This window comes from Chamaea fasciata, unplaced genomic scaffold, assembly GCF_029207755.1.
Source record: "Chamaea fasciata isolate MVZ Bird 193981 ecotype frontalis unplaced genomic scaffold, bChaFas1.0.hap1 SCAF_8, whole genome shotgun sequence".
Lineage (NCBI taxonomy): Eukaryota > Metazoa > Chordata > Aves > Passeriformes > Sylviidae > Chamaea > Chamaea fasciata.
The window spans coordinates 5,449,181-5,472,069 of NW_027094093.1; the positions used below are offsets into that span (position 1 = coordinate 5,449,181).

General features: G+C 47.7%; 3 protein-coding genes across 6 annotated transcripts in view; 1 reads left to right on the top strand and 2 right to left on the bottom strand.

The window, feature by feature from the left end:
* Positions 1-6,944, top strand: part of KANSL1L (KAT8 regulatory NSL complex subunit 1 like) — a 55,807-nt gene extending 48,863 nt beyond the window's left edge. For 2 of the 4 annotated variants that reach the window (XM_066189457.1, XM_066189460.1), the window contains exons 12-14: positions 2,855-2,967; positions 4,464-4,617; positions 5,219-6,944. In XM_066189457.1, the coding sequence (XP_066045554.1) occupies positions 2,855-2,967; positions 4,464-4,617; positions 5,219-5,467 (516 nt within the window). In that variant the 3' untranslated portion in view covers positions 5,468-6,944. Of the gene's footprint in view, positions 1-2,854; positions 2,972-4,463; positions 4,618-5,218 lie in introns of those variants that run through there. The other 2 variants (XR_010722089.1, XM_066189459.1) reach the window with 2 other exon arrangements.
* A 6,571-nt stretch (positions 6,945-13,515) lies between these two features.
* Positions 13,516-15,989, bottom strand: RPE (ribulose-5-phosphate-3-epimerase). The gene is made up of 6 exons (XM_066189461.1): positions 15,841-15,989; positions 15,638-15,717; positions 15,419-15,558; positions 14,707-14,841; positions 14,473-14,559; positions 13,516-14,052 (listed from the first exon to the last, which is right to left on the bottom strand). The coding sequence occupies exons 1-6, from the start codon at positions 15,960-15,962 to the stop codon at positions 13,930-13,932; spliced, it is 687 nt and encodes a 228-aa protein (XP_066045558.1). The 5' UTR covers positions 15,963-15,989; the 3' UTR covers positions 13,516-13,929.
* A 48-nt stretch (positions 15,990-16,037) lies between these two features.
* The window catches only part of UNC80 (unc-80 homolog, NALCN channel complex subunit), a 129,139-nt gene continuing 122,287 nt past the window's right edge, over positions 16,038-22,889 (bottom strand). Inside the window, exons 62-65 of the mRNA XM_066189462.1 lie at positions 22,613-22,694; positions 21,994-22,105; positions 20,692-20,870; positions 16,038-19,621 (exon numbers count right to left, since the gene is read on the bottom strand). Of these exons, the coding sequence (XP_066045559.1) occupies positions 19,352-19,621; positions 20,692-20,870; positions 21,994-22,105; positions 22,613-22,694 (643 nt within the window). The 3' untranslated portion in view covers positions 16,038-19,351. The remainder of the gene's footprint in view (positions 19,622-20,691; positions 20,871-21,993; positions 22,106-22,612; positions 22,695-22,889) is intronic.

Consider the following 22,889-nt stretch of genomic DNA (forward strand, 5'->3'; position numbering starts at 1 on the left):
GTGGGCTCCCCAATTTGTTGTGCTCCACGTGAGCCACACATCCAAGCATGGGAACTCAGCACTTTCTGGGAAGCAGGCCTGCTCATTGTGCCTTTGAGAACAAAAAGCTTACCTTTTATGGGTGCATTTTTGTGTCTGGAAATTTTGCCTTATAAGAACAAAATTGGTAATGCAAAAGTTAATCTACTATCTGTGTCTGCTCTATTACTTGCTCTAAAAATACTTTCTGGAAATAGAACATTTGAGTTTCCTGGTTTGCATGTATGAATTTGCACTCTTATTGCTTTTAGGCCTGGGAGGGTGTGGCACAGGTTTTCCTGTTTTGTTTTGATTTGTTTTGTCCAGGTTAAAGCTTCTGGAAAGGCACAGTTGTAACGTTCGAGTTTATTTTGTAGTTGTTTTAGTAATGACAAATTCTTTGGAATAATTCCTTGTGCAATTAGTTTTGCATAAGTGTTTTCATGGCCTATGACTCAGTTTCCTGTGGAGCCAAAGAGTGAAACACAGATTTGGTTGTTTTGAGAACCTTTCAGAAATATTCCTGGTGCTATTCAACGTTAATGCACAGTGTGTTGTAGTGTCATGGGGGGATCCAAAGCTTAGTTTTCTTTCAGTGAAATCATTAGACATGCCTCACAAACAGGCCTTCCCCATAACCTCCTCTCTCAACATCGCTGCCGGATCCATCCACTGAGGGATGACTCTTCTTTGTCCTTTTTCAAACTAACCTTAGTGAGGAAACTTTAAATTAATCTAAAGTTGTTAGAGGAAATGCTGGGGAGCTGCAGAGGTGGTAGCGAGCCAAGAAAAGACCTTTTATTCTGATGTCATGAAGTTTTTATCCATAGAACAGATAATAATTTTTAAATAAGAAAATGTACTGTTCAAAAGAATAGGGTAGACCTCTCTTTAAATAAACAAGTGGTTAAATATGCTGTCACTAGATATGGAAAACAAACAAGGTTTATTTCTGTATTTTTCAAAACTCTTTGCTTGGAGAGGAATGTGGACTTCAATTTTTGAATGGAAACTTGTTAAAATGAAATTTCTTCCCAGCATGAAAAGTTTTGGCAATTTGCCAAGAAAAGTATTTTCAAATTCCTAAGTTTTTCTTTCTAAATTATATTTCGCTTCCACTTCAAAGGAAATCTGAGCACAGAAAAATCCTGAATTTTCCCCAAGGGAATAACACTTTTGTACTTCATAAGATTCTCACTTTCATGCTATACGTCATTGACCTTGGGAAGACAGAATGTGAACTGAGATGTAGCCCTGTTTGGATGCTCTCCAAGTGACAGAGCTGCTGAATTTCAGAGAGAGGAGGAAGCCCATTAAGTTCGCTTGCATGAAAGGAAACCAGCAGCTAACAAAGTGGTTTGTGTTTAACATAAATAAAAGCAATGAAGGAGCCCTCAGCAAGGAGTGATGAGATGAGCACACTAAGCAGCCTGTTTGTCTGAAGGTTCTTGTCGAGTTCTCAGGAGGAACTGGGCAGCCACAGTGTCTGATTCCAATCCAAATGAAACCTTTGGGATCAGATTGATTGGTTGTGATATTTTGCCACTGTACCCCTAATGGCTGTGAACCACCTCAGTGCTGAGAGACTTGATATAGGGATGGCTCCCACAGGAACGCGATGGAGTGGAGCACTGCCAGTGTCTCTATGGCACTACCTGGCACTGCAGTGAGCACCATGCATTGGGTTCTCTGTTTTGGAGGCTCAGTTGGAAGATAAATGGTGTTAACTTGTACAGCTCCACTGAGGATTTTGCTTTAGAAAAAATAAATAAATGCAGTTTATTTTCCATGACCCACCCCCCCAGTTATTAGTTTAGTTCTTGTCCAGGACTGATCTGGCAGTGCAGCTTCACAGCTCCTATGACCAGGAATTGTTCTTTCCAAGAATTTCTCAGCTTTTGAGTTGGGACTAGCTGGCATAAAATCCATGGCTGCAGCACTCAAATGCTCCTGCCAAGCTCAGCTTTTTAGGTGAACTTTGAATGGTTTGGAGCACTTTGAAACAACTGTGAGCTGTACTGGAGGGATCCAGCCAAGAACTCCCCCTGCCATTGGGGGAGTGAGGGGGAAGGGCAGCAAAGTGCTCCTCAGCCAGCCCTGGCTGAGGAACAAACTTCCTGGTGTGTTGCCATTGGAGAAACACAGATGGTACTTTCACAGTGAAATAGCTACATCTTTTACCTAAAAAGCTGGCTCTTGTTTTACCATGAGCAGGTAAAGTACTTGCAATTAGGGCTGGTTTAAGCTGTGCTTGGGATCATGCAAACAATTGGGTAAGAAATAATATCTTCAAAGCAGAAGCCATTTTCTGCTTGGTTTCGCAGCAGGAATGTGGCACCTCAGGTTCACCGAGTTCCTCTCTGTGGAGTTACCAAAGTCCTTGGTGATCTCAAACCTATTTCTTAGGGCTTAAAGAGCACCTGGCAAATCCTGCTGCCTCCCAGCCTCCTCCTAAAGCAATCTGTTGGAACTTTTGCTTGTCTTTATTATGTACTTTTAACACTGCCTTGATTTGCAAATGAATACTTGTCCTCTAAATTTTCTGCCTCTCACCACAGAGAAAAATGTGTTAGTTGCATGGAGGGAGTGTAACTTCTGTGTCCATTCAGATCAGCCACAGACATGTAAAGAAATAAAGCTAAAAATGACAGCACCCCATACACTGGGGCTCTCGTAAACTGAACGCATGCAAATGTGCCTTTGTAGTGAAAGCGTGCATTGTGTTGCCTCTTCTTTTTGTTGAACAGACCTTTGCAGAATTACATATGGCACTGCTGGTGTTGTTTTGAGTGTTTTTCGTGATGTTCATGCCAGCTCTCCCTGTGTGTGGTTACAGGTAGAAGACCTGTCAGACAAAGCTTTTTCCTCGCGCCACACGAAGTACGAAGAGAGAGAGCGCGCGAGGTGGTCGCTGTGGGAGCAGAGCCGCTGGCCCCGGAGGAACAGCAGGCAGGTGTATTAGCTTTGATAAGAGCCTTCCTATTGAACCTGGTGTGGGTTGTGGTACGGGAGTGTCACAAACGCTGTCACTGAAGTTTGGAAATGAGGGCACCGTTCATTAATTAACTCATCAGGGACAGTACCAGGTACGTTTAACGCCGTGGCTGGTAAGGGAAGGCAGTGCTGAGGCAGGCATACTTACAGAAATTGGACATGTTAGTGACCTGGCACTACTAAATAAACATCTTCCTTACTGAGCAGAGAGCTCTGCTAGACTGTGCCACTCCCAGTCGCTGTGACTTCAGCCACCCAGTGTATCATGAGTCCTTCTTCACTCACCTGCCTCAGATGAAACTCCACAGTGTTCACTGATGTGTTTCTGAAGGGTCCTGGGCTGTGCCAGGGGCCTTACACTGAGAAAGTCATTGTGTGAATGGTTCATTCTCACAGGCTTGCCATCTGGTGCAGAACTCATCGGATTTAAATGTAACCACTAAAAGTCTTGCAAAAAGTAGGTGTATATCAGAACCAACATCATAAACCTGCATCTGCAGTTTGGCCCTGAAAATATGATTCCCATAAATCACTTTACAGTCTGCCAGGGCAAAAAGCAGCCTATAAATGTTGGGATAACTTTTTCTGCTCTTTATCATATGCTTGTGTCTGCTCTTGTCTGAAAGTGAACCGTGACACTAGAAATAAATAGTCAAAGATAGCTTTTTTAAATGCAGGATAAAAATAGAGCTAAGCCATATTGAGGAATTTTATTTTAAGTAATTTTATATTAAGTAATCCCAACTTTAGAAAGTGTACTGAAAAATAAAAAGTTCTGTATGTACCTTGATCTTGAAACTGTGGACTCCTTGTAAAATCTTAGTGCAGCTTGAATTCAGAATTAAACTGCTCATTGACGTGAGCAAGGCCAGGCTTCCACCTGGCATTTCACATGCATGCCACTATCTTATATCTAGTTTAACTTTCTATTAAAAGTGAGGTCAAAAATTTTAATCTTACCACATGTTTGATTGCTTTGGGCTTGAGTCCAGAGCAGGAGTGGTAAGGGGGAGCCCAAAGACATTTCTCTGGAGTTGCACTTGGCACGGTGCTGACAGTGCAGTTCAGGCCCCACGGGCTCCTGTGGGTGATGCTGCTCTCCGGAGTGGAACAGCCTGTGGCTCACTGATTTCTTTTGTCCAAACTCACAGTTCTGGTGAGCATGTGGAGCAAGATGCAGGAGTGGGACCAGTCACTAGCTGTCCGCAGGCAGGGTGTGCCTGTTCCACCCATTTTATCCACTTAGTTCCTCCACACAGCGCTTTGCTTTGGCTCCAGCCGGCAAGGTCAAAAACCACACCAGTTTTCCTCTGCTCTTTTGGTTTAAGCAAGCAGAATGGAGGTAGCATGTATGGAGAAACTGAACACTTTGAAAAGAAAATGTGAACTGCTCGTGGCAATGTGAAAGGTCAGGTAGTAGCTCTTAAAACTTATTTCTAATTCTGCACTAGATCTTACAGCAAAAATGCTGATGGCCGACACAGCCAGGACTCGGTGCAGAAAGACCATTGTGCTGCTGACCCTGCTCCTGACCCAGCTGCAGAAGCTCACAGCTCTGTTTGTTCAGGGATGGCACCACTCTGCAGGGAGAGCCAGGAAGAGAAGGTAGGTGCTTCCAATAGCTTCCAGGTCCAGTCAGTTCTTTAGTGACAACAAAGAAACCTGAAGATATTCTCGTGTCTCTCTGATCAGAATCTCAGGCTGTCACCCTAGTTAATGTGCTCTGAATGTAGTACTCGTGTTAAGAACTACATTGCTGTGCTTTGTAAATTAACCCCGGATCTGTCAACAAAGGTTCCATTGCTCAGTACACATGGCACATGTTTTGGAGGCAAATATGGAAGGACTGGGTTCAGGCTGGGTTTTTTTTCAGGGGTGTTGGCCAAGGTTCCAGACAGACCTGGTCACTGGGGGTCAGGCATCCTGATGGTCTGGCATTATGGGAAAGAGTTTCCTTGCCTGTTCAAGGGTAGGTCTATTATTAGTTCAAAACCTTATGCAGCCAGCTTACATCTTCGTGCCTGGCAGTGTTGTTTTGTATTCTTTATCTGAAGAGCCCTGCAAGCGCTGTAAAGAAAGACACTCCTTTGTTACTTGATAGCACGTGATTCTGCACACAGTTAATCAGTTCAGACTCAACTGAAATCCCTTTTTATCCTCTATACTTATTTTCCACCCTCACTCCTACTCTTCTGCTTCCTTTCAGTCTGGGCTGTGGGAACTTCGAGTTTTTCCTCTAAAAGATGAAGAGGTAGAAGCTTTACAGTGCCAAGATCAAGTGACGAATCAGACTGAAATGTCAAGTGCAACTTTCCCCAGCAACTCTCCCTGCACTCCAGGCACACCCACTGCTTTGCCAGACTATGGCTGTCCACCAAGAAAACAATCTACCCAAGAGTCAGAAGACTGCAAAAGCGTTTGTCTGGGAAGCAACAGTACAAGGAAGCAAAGGTGACAGGGAATAATGTGGTTCATTAAGAAAGCCAATTAAGGTGGAGAGAAGTGTAAGGTAAAATCTCTCGTTCACACAGCATATGACAGCACAATTCAATACCTTTATGTTAGCTGCATATAATATATTTTCTTTCTTGCTTTGTAACAGGCAGGATAAATCCCAAAGACAACACTTTCTTCTTCCTGAACCCCAAGAGAAAGTAATTATTTCAAGCTGGAAGTCTAATATTCCCAATGTCGGGAGTGGGCGCACATAAATTGCTGGCACCATTCACTTTCTGTTGTCATATTGCCACATTTGTCAATAATCATCCTTTTCTGTTTGTTTTCAAATGCATATCTGGTTCTAGTGGACTCTGGTGCAGCAGGAGATGCTGTCTACCTTATCCAACAACTTCAACTGAACACAGAAAAACTACTTGAAAATAGTGGGGATAAGCGTTAGCCCCAGATTATTCTTCTGTATGGTGTGGCCATGGGGCAAAGACCTGTCTCTCTAATGCACGTGTAAGGTAAGGGTAGGTGAGAACCAGCAGGTCAAGCCAGGGGATCTGGAGGCTTCAGTGACGTAATTGGCTGTCAGTAGTGCCAGGGCACGTTTCATTTTGAAGTCCTCAAGCAATAAGGTAGAAGTGGCCCAGTGCATTGCCACAGCCAATGGATCTGACACCCACAGAGCAGGGGCTCTGCTGTGGGGAGGCAGAGACAGGAGCAAAGAGGGGTCGGGCCAAATCAGTGACACAGCCCATGGAGTGTTGTGGTTTGGATCATCTTACTTCCTTAGTCCTTCAGTAGCTAATGAGGCTCATCATACTTTGCTTTAATATGTTAAAGTCTTGTTCCTATTTCTGTACAGTGCCTTGTACGAGTCTCGTAAGTATGCCAACATTTGGTGACTAGCTGGAAGGGAAAAGATGATTGATGTCTTGAAGAGCAATAAAAAAGAAGCCCCAAAGCTTTCCATTGTGATTCTGGATAGATTTTTCGTTTCCCAATGCATTCACAGTGAGAAAACAATGGCAAGTTGTTTAAGCTTGCATCTAAATAGCATAGCTTGGAATGTATCTGCAATCCCGAGAGGTATTAACAAAGATTAAACATTGAATGTAGGTATAATCCATCAACAGGCAGTTTTTCTGTGTAGGACAGTTGAAGGCAATTTAATAGGAGTCTCTGTTTTTCGTGCAGTTTTCTTCCATGTGTAATATCTGGAATGGCACTGGACAGATGACCCAGTTTTATTGACTTTTTTTTTTTTTTGGTCAAAATGACAGGAAATACAGACTGGGCATATGAAAACAGTTCAGTAAAGTTTCAACACTACAACCTATTGCTACATTGTAGTTTATTGCACATTCTGATTATTTTTTAAACACTTTTTTAACACTGGTTTGTCTTAAACTTGAATCTTGCCTCAATGTCTGATACAATAATCTTTGATGCAAGGTTGGTTTTTTTAATTAAAAGTTATTTCTATATATGTTGTACATAGTCTGAATTTGATGGCTTTTTAGAAGTGCAGAAGCAGCAGCAATACTTCCTCTTGGCACAGGGCTCTGCTTGGCCTGCAAACCCACTGTTTGCAGTGGTACTGGTGCTGCGCTTATGCTGTGAGGCCACGGGCCCCCTCAGTGCCCCAGTACAGAGGTGTGTGTTGCCCTCTCTCTCACCCTGCAGCTGCTTTCCAGAAGAAGTGTCTGAAAGGTCAGTGTCTCAGATGTTTCGCGGATCTTTTCCATACTCCTGTCCACTCCTTAGGAAGCCTCATCTGACCAGCTCTCACTCAGCTTTGTTGTAAGGTATGGGCTGCCTGTGTTGTCTGATCGCGGGGGCAGAGGGAGGAATTCCTGCTCTTCAGGAGAGGGGACAGACCAAGTAAACCAGCCACTGGAGGGTGGAAACAGAAGGGTGTTTAAAAGCAGGCCAAAGACCCCCTGTGTGACAGGAGCTGGGTTATCCCAGTTTGGTCACCCTGGGGAACTGCAGAGCATCATCCCTGCACTGCAGGTCAGGTCCCAGCTGCCCATGGTGCCAAACCAGCGTGTGGCTGCAGGGCCAGCCCTGGTGTGGCATGTTATTGCCAGCCCTTGTGGGAACTTGCTATTGCTTTATGATAAAAATAGAAATAGCAATAAAAAGGGTGGTTAGAAAAAGGCTGAACAGGTATAAGACAGAAGCAAAATGTCTGTTTGGTCATTACCACTCAGAGCAAAAATTACTGTAGTAAGTTAACTGAGACTCCATTATCTTCATGCAGGAAAATCCAATTCTTTATTCACATCACTGATTTGATACAGTTTTCACACACCTCGTGTGTCACACCTATTGGCTGGTAGTTTTCTTACCACTTCAGTTACTGGTCACAAGGTGATCTGCGTGTACAGGCTAAGATTCAGGTTGTTTATTTTTCCTTTATGGGTTCTCATGGAACAGATCTTACTGTTTACACAGATGCACTTACTTTTCAACCCAAGAATAGGTTGTTGTGTTAACCAGCCTTTCATACCAAGATTGTTTTTGCATGGGAAATAATAATTAATAGCACTTAGCCTTGCTCAAGAAGGTAATAGAGCACTATATTACTGGACCTTAACTGCAAATTAGTACCTTTAAAAGTTATAGATACCACAAGCTGTAGCTTATTCCGCTCTTATTGACACGAACACAAACTGAAAAGGTGAACAATCCGTAAGAGAAATAACAGCATGATGATGCACTGGAGGGATAAAAGTCACAACAAGCATATTAAACTTACAAGTAATTTAGTTATGGGAAAAACCCACAGCAACTGCAAATTTCATGGAAGCAGAAATTTAGTAAGATTTTTTAGAGTGCAGGGTTGCTGAAAATAAAATAACGTGTAATTTGGCAGATTGCTGAACAGCTGGGTAGTTTCTCGCGATTGTATTTTGTGTAATTTCATCTGGCAAATTTGTTAACATTCCTGTTAAAGAAATCAGACTGTGTCGAAATCTTTGACAGGTAATAAGGCACTGCATTTACCGCTTTCTGTCTCTTCAGCAACCGTAAAACTGTAAAGATTAGAATTCACCCAGAAAACAAATATACCTTAAACCTCTATCGACAGTTTTCAAGGCATACAAACACAACACATAAAGCTTCCTTAAATAGAGGTAGTCAGAACCCACTCGGCCATGGAGCGGGTCCCCCCGAACACCCGCGGGAGAAACGCCGAGGGGGAAAAGAAACACAAAAATACCCTCGAAACGCCGCGTGTAGCAAAGGGGGGAAAACACCGAAAACAAATACAGAAAAGGTTAAAGAGACACGAAGCGCTCGTGGCTCCCACCGCGGAGCCGCCGGGGGTGTTGGAAAGCGAGAGCGGGCGGGAACAGCGCCGGAACCTTCAGCTCCGGAGAGTTGTGTTAGAGGAAATGCTGTAACCAATGCAGAGCTGGTGCGTTCCGGAGGGAGCTGCGAACCGAGCGGGGCCCGGGCCTTTCTGCACGGTCAAACTCAGCCGCGTGCGGCCACCGCGGCTTCCCGGGGAGCGGGAGCGGCCAGCCCCATCCCCGCCCGAGGCGCTGGGTCCCGCCGGAACCAACTGACACCGGCACACGCACGGAGATGCCGGCTCCCCGCTTCTTGTTCGGGTCTCCCCGCGGCGCCTTCACGTGGCTTGGACTGAAAGGGGATATAACAGTATTTAATAGTCTTTTCAACATGAAAAACGGATTTCAAAGGTAACATTCCCATGGGGTAGAGGGAACGGAAACCTACAGACACAGGAGGTACTGACCCAGAGGTCTCTGGAGCCCTCGGTGGGGCGGTTGCCGCAGCAGCTGCGGTCTTTTCAGCCATTTGTCATTTTTAACGACTTTCTGATAAAATACCATGGAGGTAACGATCTTGCGGCTACCATATCTTCCCCTATGCTCGCTGCCCACGAAAACTGCCCCAACTCGTCCCACCTTTCGATACAAAAGTTATATATAAGTGCGCGCACACGTATTGTCCCTAGATTTCCCGTATTTCACCCCTTCTTTTAAACTAAGTCTGGACGTTACTCCGCGCCGTATGTGCGTAAATTCGCTCATGTTACGCTCCGCGGAGCGAATTTTCCACCGCGTAGTTCTTGAACTCAAAATCCGGATAATACTCCGCGGTCCCCGTGCGTTATTTCGTTCATGTTACGCTCCGCGGAGCGAAACTTCCGCGGCGTATTTTTCACCTATTATTGGTCACCGTCTCTCCGGCTCAAGGAGATAGTTATTTCCCGTCGTATTATTTCCCGTCGTATTTTCACGGTTCTCCAGATTGTGCCCCGCGTCTCCTCGGACATATTTCGACTTAATGTATTTCCCGGCTCCGGGCCGTGCTGTCCCACGATGCGAGATAATATCTCGCACATCTCCCGTTCTGACCGCGCACCCAGCGCGGTTTTCACACCGCTGTCTCTCCCCGGTTCTGCGGCCGCAGTGGATTTTTCGGTCCGTGCTCACTCCCCCTGGGCGGGGCTTTTCCTTGGTTGTGTGTTTGTTTCTGTGTTTCTGTGTGTGTTTCCGTCGCGCCCCGCCGGCCGCTTCTTGTCTCTGTGTGTGTTTTGTGCCGCCTGCTGCTGCAGCCGGAGCCCTTCGCTACTTTGTGTATTCGCCACATCAATCTCAGCCTGCGGGCTGTTGGTTCCCGACTCGAGTATTCCCATATTCCGGCTCTCGGGTCCCGGCTCGGCTCGGCCCTCGCCTCCCGCGATCGCCTCGGGTCATCGGATGTTGTAAGAGTCAGCTGAGACCCCGTTATCTTCATGCGGGAAAAGCCAGTTCTTTATTTGATACAGTTTTCACACGCCTGGTGTGTAACACCTATTGGCTGGTAGTTTTCTTACCACTTCAGTTACTGGCCAGATCTGCGTGTACAGGCTAAGATTCAGGTTGTTTACCTTTTTCCTTTATGGATTCTCATGGAACAGATCTTACTGTTCACACAGATGCATTCATTTTTCAACCCAAGAATAGGTTGTTGTGTTAACCAACCTTTCATACCAAGATTGTTTCCACATGGGAACTTGCAAATTGCTTAATTACACTTAGAAGAGATGTCAGGCTAGATATTAATTTAATAGAGCAGGCCTGATGTTATGAGGCCTTTCTTTTATAATAATTCTGTCACAAGAAAGAAATCTTCTCTCCAGCAGCTGTCTCTCAGCTGGCTAGGCCTGTGACAGCAGACTGCGGCTGCTGGAGCACAGTGCCAGGGCTGTTCCATGCAGTGCTGCTGCACAGGGCTCTGCCAGCTCTTGAGCAGGATCTCTGTGTCTGGCAGGCTCCCTTTCCAGTGGGAAGTGGGGCCAGGAAGAGGCTGCATTTCCCCATCACCTGCCTGCCTCCAGCATCCCTGCAGCCGGCAGGGCCAGGCGGGCAGTGCTGTGTGTGCACGGCAGGCCAGATGGTTCTCAAGAGGCCGCAGAGTTGTCCCTTGCCTCCTCTGTCCCCACTCTGTGTCTTGGCTCCACAGGGAAGCACCTGGTTTTTCTGCAGCCCCATTTCAGTACTGGGACAGGGTTAAAAAACTTGCTGAACTCAGCTTTATTCCAGGATCAGCTCTCTCCTTTTATTTGTCCCTGTACTGCCAGCAGCTGCAGTCAGCACTGGCAGGCTGCTCTACCGCCTGCAGCCCATGTCCTGGCACAGCTGGGCTCCAACACAGTCCAGTTTGGATTGAAGGAATGCTGGTGTCATGAGGAAGCTGTACCTGTTGTGAGAGCGGGCTGAGGACTCAGGGCCAGGCTCATCCTTGAAGCTAAAACCTGCTTGTTTTTGTTCCTTTTAAAAGTTTTAAGCAGAAAATAAAACCCCAGACGAAACCCAACCTCTCTTTGGCTGTAAAGCTTTGTAAACAGCTGTTAGTGCTGCTCCTGCTGCTGTGGCTGAAGGTATCACAAAGACTGACAGTGAAAACCAACTTAGCACAAAATGCAGCAAGGCCCCCTCATGCCTGAAAGTGGGGGTTTGCAGCTGCACAAAGCCATTTCCCACGTGCTTCATTTACCATGCTCAATTGAGGGTTTTTTTTAACACCACCTATGTTCTGCTTCCTGCTGCTGAGGGGGTTTCAAATGCTTCATCTCTGCATCACGCACCTTAAGGGCATGTAAGTACAGATAAGAATTTTTAAACATTGTTAAAACAAAGTTCTGTGTGCATCTCCTGCAGCGTTTTCTCTCGCTCAGGGCTGTGGGCTGCACCACCCTGTGCAAGTCTGAGTTGTTTCCATCCTGTTCTCCAGTTCAGACAGAGCTGTGCTGTCAGATCACTCTGGCCCACTCACCTCCACACCACAGGCTGGACTCTCCCTATTGCTGAAACCTTTCCTGAGGATTGCAACATCTAACGGGCCTGGGGAGTATTCAGCCCAAGCAGCTCTCTGGGTTTTCAGTTCAGCACTCAGTTCCAGCCCTGGGACTCAAGGCTTGTCACCGAGTACAGGAGAACAGGCCTAAAGAGGCCCCAAACAGATCACTTCTGTAAATGTACACAGGTGAGAAACGGAAACATTTTGTCCCAAGCATTAAAGAACAAGAATCATTCATTACTGTGGTTTCATGGACATGGTCACTAAGATTTAACCTCAGATGTGTAGAAGCTGCTGCAGCAGGAGTCACCTGCATAAACCCACCAGGGTGGGATTCAGACAGAGGCAATTAAGTAATTTTACTTTTTGGATATAACATCTCTCCCCCCAAGACTCCCAACCCAAGAGTCAATGCAGGTGCAGACTTACCATCCTTAATTACAAAATGGCTACAACCTACGAACACAGAACAGACCACAGGTTCCACAAAGCCTAGTGCCATCAATTAACTAGCACAACTTGGATGCCACCCCCAAATTAATTAGGAAAAAAGCAGAAATAGTTTGATTACCCTTTCAATCCAGCTCACACTCAACTGCAGGAGGTTAGTACACTACAGCTGTTGTCCTACTGCTTTCGACAGCATGAAAAGCCAGACCCCACATCCTGAACTAGCATTTTCATTGCAGCCTGCATTTTAGCTACCACAGCCGTGACTGTTTGTCCATGCACACACTAAACTCTACACTGGCTCTTTCCAGAAGCATGGCTAAGCTACCCCGACACACACCCAACAGCCCTCGGACTATTGCCTTTCATGGCCAAGCTTGCTTTTAGCAAACCTCTTCTGAAATCTCTCCCAGTACAATAGGTGCAGACAACTCCGTTTTTTCTTGTGCTGGTTCCCAAATGGGGCTGCAAGTGGAAACAAGGAAGCAACGTTTGTTCACCTAAACCACAATTAACTATTTGAGATGCTTGTCCAGAGTGTCTGACCCAGCCTGAGCTCCTCCCGCTCCCCAAGGGCAGTGGCCCTTGCTGTGGGCCACTTCCCAGGGCAGCAGACTGTTTGCAACCCTTCTGTAATTGCAACTTACAGGGAAAAACACCACACAGAATACCAGGACATATTTAAGAGCCAACAATGCCAATTAGAGCTGTGGGAGACAAGTCAGTCTTCCTCTAGTGCACTGAACTCACCTTCCATGTGCCCAAACAGGCCAGGCCTGTGGACACTGCAGATTGAAGGGCTGATAACTCTTTGGTTCCACAAGCTGTTTTACAGACCCACCTCCAGGCATTTCAACCTACACATCTCTTCAGCAGACATGCTTTCTGTATGTTACCATCCTCATCATTTACTCTGACATATGTACAAACCGAGGAGATTGTGGAGCAAGATAAAGGTTTTTACTTAGCTGAAGAGTATTAAAGTAATATTCTTCTGAGGAATTCCATCACTTCCAGGAATTTCACACACAGCTGTCTTAACTGGCTATTTGAAAGGTGAGAAGATATTCCCCACTTGGTGATGTGGTAAAGATGCTGCACTGACTTACCTGATGCTGGATTTCTATAGGCCAAGTACTTCCAATGCAATAGAGGGAAAGGACAGGAACATTTCTGCCATCACAGGGACATTTTTGAGCCCTCCTAAGCTGCATTTCCCCAAAACTCAGTCCTAAACCCAGTCATTTATGAGAGTCAGCTTAAAGAACTTAACACACCAAGGAAGGGGTGTTTAATGCAGTAGTGGAAAAGTTTTGTAGGAATGCACAGATCAAATGACAAAATACAGACAGCAGAAGGCAGTTTGATTAAGAGTCTTCCACAAGAGAGGTTCTCATGGCGATGCTACACTCTTCTAGCAAGCAACAAACTGACTGTAGTTCAATCCAGTCAGCATGAGAGGTTGTGCCCCACAATCAGCCTCCACAGAATCAAGAGACAGGTTCAAACCATTGCATTTCCAGCCCTGAAAGACAGCCAGAATGTTTCCCACTGCTGCTTGCTTGACTGCAGTGAAGGAGTAATTCCTCTGTTCGGCAGCAAGGAGTTTCTGCAGTCGGTGTTCATCCAGCCCTCGCTCACGCACGAGAAAAGGGCTCTCCTGCAGGCCCAGAGCCTTCCGGAGCAGGGCTGGGGCGGCTCTCATCGATCCAGGCTGCGCTTCTGGGCCGCTTCCGAGCACACGTTCCTGAGGAGGTTGATCACAGACCGGGGGTCTGCGCTCTTCATGATGGCACTGCCAGACACAATCATATTGGCTCCTGCCTGGGAGACACCAAACACTGCTCAGCCACACCGACAGCCGCTGCCTACAGCCGGCCCTAAAACACTGCGGCCCGGGAGCTCTCGGATGGGCTGCAGACAAGTGGGACACGGGTGACAGACCCCTAACTACAACCCCAAATCAAGCTCAGAAAACAGCTCTCCCCCAAATATGTCGTTTCTTCATCACACTGCTCCTATTACCACCAACAGAAAAGAAACAAACTTCTTTAGCTTAGGGGAGGCTTCAATAGCCACTGTTTTAAAAAAGGCACAAGATCAGACCTCAAAGAGATTTTTACATTAAGCGTGTTTTATGGTTCCCTCTGAAGACTAAAAATTTCTCCCAAGTTTTATCTTCTGGGAGTTGGTAAGACTCTCAGCACAGCGACTGAGAATGCTGGCTCTGCTGCAACCTCTTACCTCTGCACACTTATGGATGGTGTCAGGCCCAACTCCTCCATCCACTTCTATATCCAAGGAGGGAAACTGTGTCCTCAGCCACTGAACCTGAGGAACCAGATAAAAAGGTGAGCACTGAGCTGCCACCCTGCAGCTCCTTGTACATCTAGACAAGGTTTATCTACTCCACCACTACACTCCCTACTGCTCATTAGCTTTCAGCTCAATAAATAACAGAAGAGAAACATGGTTTACCTTTGGCATCATGTCTTCCATAAACTTCTGTCCTCCGAACCCCGGTTCTACTGTCATCACCAAAGCCATGTCTATCTGATTGGCCCAAGGCGCCAAGTGTTCAACTGTAGTGCCAGGCTTGATGGCCAAGCCAACCTGCAGGAAGGGAAGCCAAATCCAAGTGCACCTTAGGATTAGTGCACCTCAGGGCAAGACTGGCCTGCGCTCAGTACAGATCCCCAGGAAAGTAATTACATGACTGTGTAATGGCAGGAAGAACAGGCTTATTAAAAAACTCCAGATTTTCTTCACTGAAATTGAAGACTGACTTCATGCACAGTGTGTTAGGGCTGCATGTGCCAATCCTAGACCACCTGAAGTGGCAACGCTGAGCTTTTCATAAAATCGTGGAACTGAAATATCTCGAGTTGGAAGGGACCTACAAGACTCATCAAGGCCAACTCCTGGCCCTGCACAGACACCCCACCAATCCTCCCCTGTACCCGAGAGCAGTGTCCAAACGCTCCTGCAGCTCTGGCAGCCTTGGGGCTGTGCCCATCCCCTGGGGAGCCTGACCAGTGCCCCACACCCTCTGGGGGGAGAACCTTTTCCTCATCTCCAGCCCAAACCTGCCCTGATAACAGCCGCAGGTCGTTCCCCCGGGTCCCATCACTGCTCACCACAGAGAACCTGCCAGCGAGGTTAAGCAGAGCGCAGTGTGCGCCCCCCTCACCTTCATCCCATTCTCCCGAATGTCCTTTATCAGTGCCCCGGGATTGTCCGTCGCCTCTAGATGGAAGGTGTATTGGTTCGCACCGGCGACTGCCATGGGCTTCACCCACTGCTCCGGCGCGGCCACCATCATGTGCATGTCTGGAAGAGGACAGCGAGCGGGCAGCGGGGCCGAGTCCCGCCGCCGGACGGGCAGCGCCCCGCAGCCCCCGGCCCTTACCGAAGAAGGGCTCCTGGCCCAGCCGCTTGCGCAGGCTCTCCACGACGGGGTGGCCGAAGGTGATGTTCGGGACGAAGTGTCTTGGGGCCGAAGAGAGAGACGCGCCCGCCCCCAGGTTACCCCGAGCCGGCCGGGACGGGCGGGCCCTTCCGCCCGCCCCCCGCGCCGCCGGCCCGGCCGCTCCCGCCCGTCCCCGGCGTTACCCGTCCATTACATCCAGGTGCAGGTAGTCGGCCCCGCAGTCCAGCATGCGGCTGCACTCGGCGCCCAGCGCCGCCAGGTCGCTGTTGAGGATGGAGGGACCGATCCGACACCCCGACGCCATCGCTGCCGCCGCGGCTCCTGCCGGGACGGAGGGAGGGCCGGGCGGGCGGTGGGCGGGCCGGGGCGGCGCCCCCGCCATCTTGGGCCGCGGCCCCCCCTCCCGGCCGCGCTGACGCGGCACCAGCGGCGCCGGCCTGGCCGCGCCCTCGGTCCCGGACCGCCGGAGAAAAAGAAAATGATAATAACAACCCTTGCGGAGGTGATCTGAAGTTCCCAAGCAAGTGTATTTTGACCAAAGCACGGCCCCAGCCCCACGGCGGGCAGAAGCAGTGCCCCAGCGCGTTCCCGCGGCAGCCCCGGCCAGGCCTGGGAGCAGCCGGGTAAACATTAACAAGCGCTGCCGCTATCGCCGAACAAAACCTCACGGAAACCCTCGGAGTGCGAGAGAGCGACCGTGTTACGCAAGAGGCTCAAACACAGAACTCTGTCCTTTGCCGTCGTTCCTTTGTATTTAATCCTCGGGACAACGTTTGCATAAAATGCATAAAAGGCAACGGGACCGACCGACACGTGGACGAGACAGGCACAGCCGGACATGGCTGAACACGACATGCGCTTAAGGCGTCTAACACTAGGTAAAGCAGCATCGTTTGTCTTCACAGCAGAAATAACACCGGTTCTGCTACAGAGATACTGGAGGAAAGCACAAACCAGCTAAAGTACTTTGAATGCCACTCATCAGGACGGCGTCAAATGCAACAGATACGACGGTACAATGCGTGGGAAGTCAGGCTGACGGGCTGGCCTGTCTGTGCCCTCTCTCAGCAATCATCCCACAAAACCAAGGCCAGCTGCCCGGCCACCCGCATAAGACTAAATTACACATTATGTCCTTTGTAAGTTGCATTGTTTTCTAGTAGGGTAGACATTAAAAAGAGGCATTTTAGTCCTTGCTATGGCTTACTACTGTGGATTCACCTGTGACAGTGGAAACTTGAAAGTTATATACACTGAATTAAATGAAGTAAATCACAGTTATTTTGTCATCTCTAGAGAAGAGTACTGTGGGAAGGCCTCCACTTTTCATTAAGGAAGATGCTTCCTCATTTTCTGCGGAAAAGGTCACTCTATAAAGTGCGCCATGAGTTCTGTATGTGTTGTGTCCCAGCCGTTTACTCGGCTCGTGTCTGAAGCTTTCCTCCCCCTCGGACTGCCAGTGACCAAGCCTACCTCGGGACTTGAAAGTGAAGCTGTGGGGTTTTTTTCTCATTTGTGCGTCAGTGTTAATGATAAAACTTGACGTCTGGACTTCAGCAATTCTTGGAGTGACCTCTGAGCTAGGAGCTAATCTAAAGCAGCATCCTGCAGGTAGCTGGCACTGGCTCCAGTGCACTAAGGAGATGAGAAGCAGTACAGCATGTTTTGATCAGCAGAGGAAACAGTTTGTTATCCAGGACATCCATCGGGAGACTGACACCTCTCTCACAAGACCAGGTCCCCTCCGGAGCTGCATTAGAGCCCCACCTGTACACTACCCGGCCCCATACATGTGGGGGATAGAGGTGGTGCGTTATAAAAAGAGTTCTTTTTTCAGCCCTGCTGTTCCCAAGACATGCTGAGATTCTCCTCCTCTCCCCAAGGGAGTGGTAGCAGGGCGTGCTCAGCACCTGGGAGAAAAATGGCTTTTGCTCTCATCAGAGGTTTAACGTGAGTGAGTTCCCTGCCCGGACTGGAGTGCACAGCTCCTGCCAAATGTGAGCACTTGGCAAATGCCAGGCAGCACAGCCTAAGGCTCCGTGGGCTCCACAGGCTGGAACCTGCTGTTGGGTGTGTGGTTAATTGTCTTAGCCCCAGGAAAAGCTGCGTGCTGCACTGCAGCAGCAAGGCAGCCCTCCCTAGGGTGGTACTTCAACAGCTATTTCAGAGCCCGTGAGGAAAGCTGCACGTCCTTTCTTTGGAGATGGCTGGAGGGATACCATTTCCCTCCTTAGTAAGGCTGGTTTATGATGTGTGTGTCCAAACTGCAAGCCCTCAGGAGCCAAAGTGGTAATTAGCACATTTTAGATACCCTCAGGATGATCCAAAACGTTTTCCTCTGCACAATAATGACATGATTATAAACTCCAGTTAGTCTAACGTGAGCCAGAAAAGGCAGTGCATATGATTCCCAAGGGTATCTTTGGGCACTGCTGATGATTTCATGGTTTGTTTCACAGCTATTTTGCAGTTTGCCTGTCAGCAGCTAATGGCTAAATTCACATTTCAGTGTAATTCCACGATGCTGCAGCAAAACCCCTTAACTCAGCTGTGACTTCAGCTGACCCCCCCGGGGATCCCCACCTTCCATAAATGTTACATACATTTATCTAATACTTGCAGCCATGAATGTTACGTACATAAAATGGAACCTTTTAAAATACAATCTCAGCATGCCAAAAATAGATTCTTTCATCAGGTTTCTGCCCTGCAATATCCATCTTTTGTTTACAATGTACATATATTTTTTTTATATATAGTAACATGAAAATACCATATATAAATATCTACTTTAAATCCCTCTGCGTACATCCAACAGCATCAGGGGAACAGTTGCTTGGAACCAGAAGGTCCACACATTCCAGATGCAGTTTCTTGGGAGTTTTTTTCCTAAACTCTGGAGAGGAATAGCTGAGTACATTGAAGCAGGAGACTGTGGGCTATTTATACCACCTGCAGACCACTCAGCCCCTGCTCATCTGTGTCTGTGCACAGCACATGCATTCCTGCCTGTGGTATGTACTGTGTTTAGTTTTCCAGAGCAAACGTTTTTGTAGCACAAGGGCAATATTTTACAGAGTGGGATGGAACCAGCAGACACAAGTAAACTCAACTAAAGTCTGGAGTGCCAAAAAAAAAAAAAAAAAAAGAAGAAGAAAAAAAAAAGTCTAATTGCTTTATGGTGCTTATCGTTGCTCTGCGTGTTAGAAACAGTGGTCCCAGGCTTGAGAAAATCAAGCGTTAGATTGGTATTTTCTGTCAGTGTTTTTGCTGTTTTCAAGGTGTAAAAGCCTTGGATTCAGCTGCTGTATAGCCCTCCTCTCAAAAACACTACAAAAATAAATCTTGGGCGCAGTCTCAGAAGAGACTTCTCTGTCTCGCACAGTCCAACAGCCCATTACCCAGAGAGGCTGCTGATCACAGCACATGGCTGCCAGAGCAGGGCTCTATGGACCATGTTTGCCTGCACACCCCTATCCTGAGAATTCTCTACAAATTCTTGGTTCCTGTGGCCCTGCCCCGAACTGAAAAGAGATCTCACAAATAGAAATTTGCCAGTCTATGGCAACGGTAGCTATTTCCCGCTCTTGGATAATAAAGTGCTCTTGTTTAAATTAGTTACCATTTAGCAGGGAACTCTTAAGGAAAGGTACACATTTCCTTCCTCCTCCCACTACTGCCCTTCCCCAGGAGTTAAACGTGAGATTCATCTAGATCAACGTCCGTCTCCCCAAGCTCCACATGGGTGAAGCTGAAGTGAGTAGCCAGCAGAGGGTTCTCCATGCCGTTGTCCTCACTGATGTGCAGGACGGTGTCCCCGTGCTGCAGCAGGCTGGTGGTCTCCAGGCCAGCGAAGTCCTCGGTGTCAGAGAGCTGCGTGGGCGGGGTGCTCTGTGCTGTGGTGGGCCGGGACTCCAAGCCCTCCTCCTTTTCCTTCTCCTCCTCAGCAGAGAGTGCCTCGCTCTGCAGTGGAGGGGAGCTGGTGGTCAGGCTCAGAGAAAGCAGGAGGGGGACGGTGGAAAAAGGAAAGGAAGGTCTATAAAGTATTTTCTCATTCAGATATACATTTTACCATAAAGAACCAGCCACTTGCAGATTACAAATCCCTCAAAATTATACCTGACAATATATTTTTGCTGGTGAATCAAATTTACATCAATGATGAGAAAGGTTATCTGATTTGAGTCATTAACACTTCCTCATTTCACCTTTTCTAGCGTATGGCTTCAAACTGAAGGAGGTTTTCAACTGAAGCTTCAAGCTTCAAACTGGGAGGAGGTTTACATTAGATATTAGGGGGAAATTCTTCATACTGAGGATAGTGAGGCACTGGAAAAGGTTTCCAGAGCAGCTGTGACTGCTCCATCCCTGGAAGTGTTCAAGGCCAGGCTGGAATAGGGCTTGGAGCAACCTGGTCTAGAGGAAGGTGTCCCTGCCCATGGCAGGGTGGAATGAGTCTAAACCATTCTGTGATTCATTTGATGATCTGAAGACAGAGATCATTCATTTGTTCATGGCAAAGGACATACCCTCAAAAGACTCTGGATATCTGGGTGTATACAAGTGATCTCAATGTCCCTGGTGTGTTGAAGGGATGACTGGGAGTGTCCCTGCACCATCCTCAGTGGGGTCCAACACAGAAAAATGTTGGACAAGCAATTTCTTTTGCAATGTGATGCTTAAACAGTCCTGAGGCTTTGATAGATTCCTTCCCTAAGGAGGCATCTCTCAGGGGGCAAGGTGTGAAAACCTGTTGAGGACAACTTGCTGTGGTGATTAGGACCAGAAGGACACTGTATGTGATGGGAACACGGAAAGGGAAGATGCAGAAAACGCATTTTCAAATGAAGAATTGTTGCATAGATCTGGAAGGGACTGGCTTTACAGAAGCAGGGGCTTGACAGCAAACAGCCTAGAGAACAGCCACACAGCAGAGTTTGCTGTCTTGCCCGCAGCTTTCATCACAGGGCTGTAATGCATGCGGCGCCTCCCCGTGCCTGGGACAGAGGCTACAAACCCAGCAGTGACGTTACCTGGCTGTGAAGATCAGCCACAACGATGGCAGGGGAGGAAGTCAGCACAGGTTTGCTGGGGGGCTCCTGCTGGCTGGGGGCCGGGGGGCTGCAGCCCAGCTGCTGTGCTGGCTCCACGGCGCAGGCTGGGGGAGCCTCAGGCTGGGCTTCAGTGAACGTCACCGACCGCTTCTGCTCCGCTGAAGGGTACAAAGCCCAGGAAAGTGAGGGTTAAAACTTGGGAACGTACACAAGAGAAGGAGAGAGGGAATCCCTGGAGGTTTTACAGCTAAGGCAGGATTTGTGGTTCATTCCATCTTTATATAAGTCTTTAACCCTGGGCTTCCACTACAGCCACAGCGAGAATCTCCTGAATTCTAGCCAGCACACCTATCCTTGTCATGGCTTGGTGAGAAAAATACCACCCAAAACATCTTTCCGTTCCAGAAGAATACATTGAGTTGAATTCCCACATGAGTTGGGCATTTCTGCCCTCAAATAAAAAAAACCCAAAAAACCAAAAAATGGTAGGCAAAAAGATAGGAGAATTGCCCAAGGTTTTGTGGAAAATCTAAGAAAAGAATGCACAACAGATAGCCCCTAATTCCTGCAGAGTAAGTCCACTAGCCAGGAGTAACAGAAGAGCACAGAGTAAAGACAGCTAGACTAACAACTTAACAGTAAAACTGATATTCCCGTTCCTGCTCTTAATTATTTTTGGTTAACTTTTATGTTTCAAACATCTCCAGCAGTGGTGTTGCCCCAGCACACTCCTGCTGAGCACCTAGAAACCCCGAAAGTTCTCTGGTAACCTTTGCTCTTCCAGATGTTTCCTCCAAAGCTCACTGCTCACTCCAGGTGGTTCAGAATACAGCCACCTGCTCAGCTTGGCAGTGCTGACTCCTGGAAACATCCAGGGCAGACTGAAACAGTCTTACAGTCCTTAAAGATCTGTACTGCTAAGCTTATGATGGGTCGTTTCCTCCTTTCTACTACTCTCAATAGCATCTTCCAAACTTGCACATCTGGAGGTTTTGCACAAGGCATCCTGACAAGAGGAAACCCATTGCCTCAATGGGGAAACAACAACTCTTGGAAACAAGATAATTCATTGTCCATGTCCTGTTTGACCTTGGAAAGCTCTGGAGAAACCATCCAAGTGTTTTGAGGGGGTGGATTTCTGATAGGATATCCATGTACTAGGAAAAAGTATAAAGCTGCTGGGACTTCACTTTAATATAAGCTAACAAGCTACTGCTCCTTTAAGCTAAAAGCACAGCATTTTGTGTGGAGTGCTGGTTCTGGAGAGCAGCACTGCCCTACCGCAGGGTTTGGGCTTTGGCTGGATGCTCCGTCGCGTGGTGGAAAGCCGAGCTCCGTGACGGCTCCGGGGTTCGGTCTGCGTCTTCTGACGGGACAGCAGCGGCCGCCGGAGCTGAACATTGGGAGACAGAGTTAGGCTGATGTGTGTTCACATACTGCACAGCTGCTTCTCTGAGAGGAGAACACACTGTCCCTGTCTGTACCTCTAGGTGTCCACCCACTCTACTTTCAGCAGATAACGTGTTTTAAGGTTTCCATGGATCACGCATTTCCTTCATACGAACTTCTGGGCTCTGTGCCCTTTCAGTTTCAACACTGAATGTAATGCAGTGCAGGTTGCGTGACCATCATTTAATAACAGTGCTAGGAAAAAAGCCTGCAGAGAACAAGACTGAGGAATTTAAAAGAAAGGGCACCTCCTGTCCTAGGGATTTGTCTGGCTTCACACCTACGATTTGTGCTATGGTTCCTGCTAAGTCAAGGGACTGCACCAGTAGAGCAAAAATAAGGTAGAAGGGACACATCACATCCACGCATCATGTCCAAACAGGCACATCCAAGAAAAGCCAAACCAATCACACAGCAGGAGAGAAGGATTGCTTACTGCCTGTGTCCTCACCTGCCGTAGGCCTCTCTTCCGCCCCAGGGGCTGCTGCAGAAGGAGGTTCTGCTGTCCTGGCTCGCTCTGCACACTTGCCACCCTGTTAGATGTTGACAGCATTAGGCCAAGCACAGAAGCATGCTGCATGACTAGTAGGTGTCCTGGCAATTGGGACTAAAATAAATAAATAAACAAGAGATCGACCAACCACTAATGGCACAGTCACTTCAAAGAGCAGCACTGTCTTTGAAGGATGGGGGGGGACATGTCTATTGGGTTGTGGCTTCTGGGGCTT

Bases quoted from the DNA above. Each gene is read 5' to 3' on its own strand.
- RPE (XM_066189461.1), bottom strand. From the start codon at position 15,962: ATGGCGTCGGGGTGTCGGATCGGTCCCTCCATCCTCAACAGCGACCTG. The intron at 14,560-14,706 runs GTAAACCATGTT...CTGGTTCCTCAG, and splicing joins TGGAAGACATGATGCCAAAG to GTTCAGTGGCTGAGGACACA. The intron at 14,053-14,472 runs GTAAGAGGTTGC...GGTGTCTCCCAG, and splicing joins CCATCCATAAGTGTGCAGAG to GCAGGAGCCAATATGATTGT.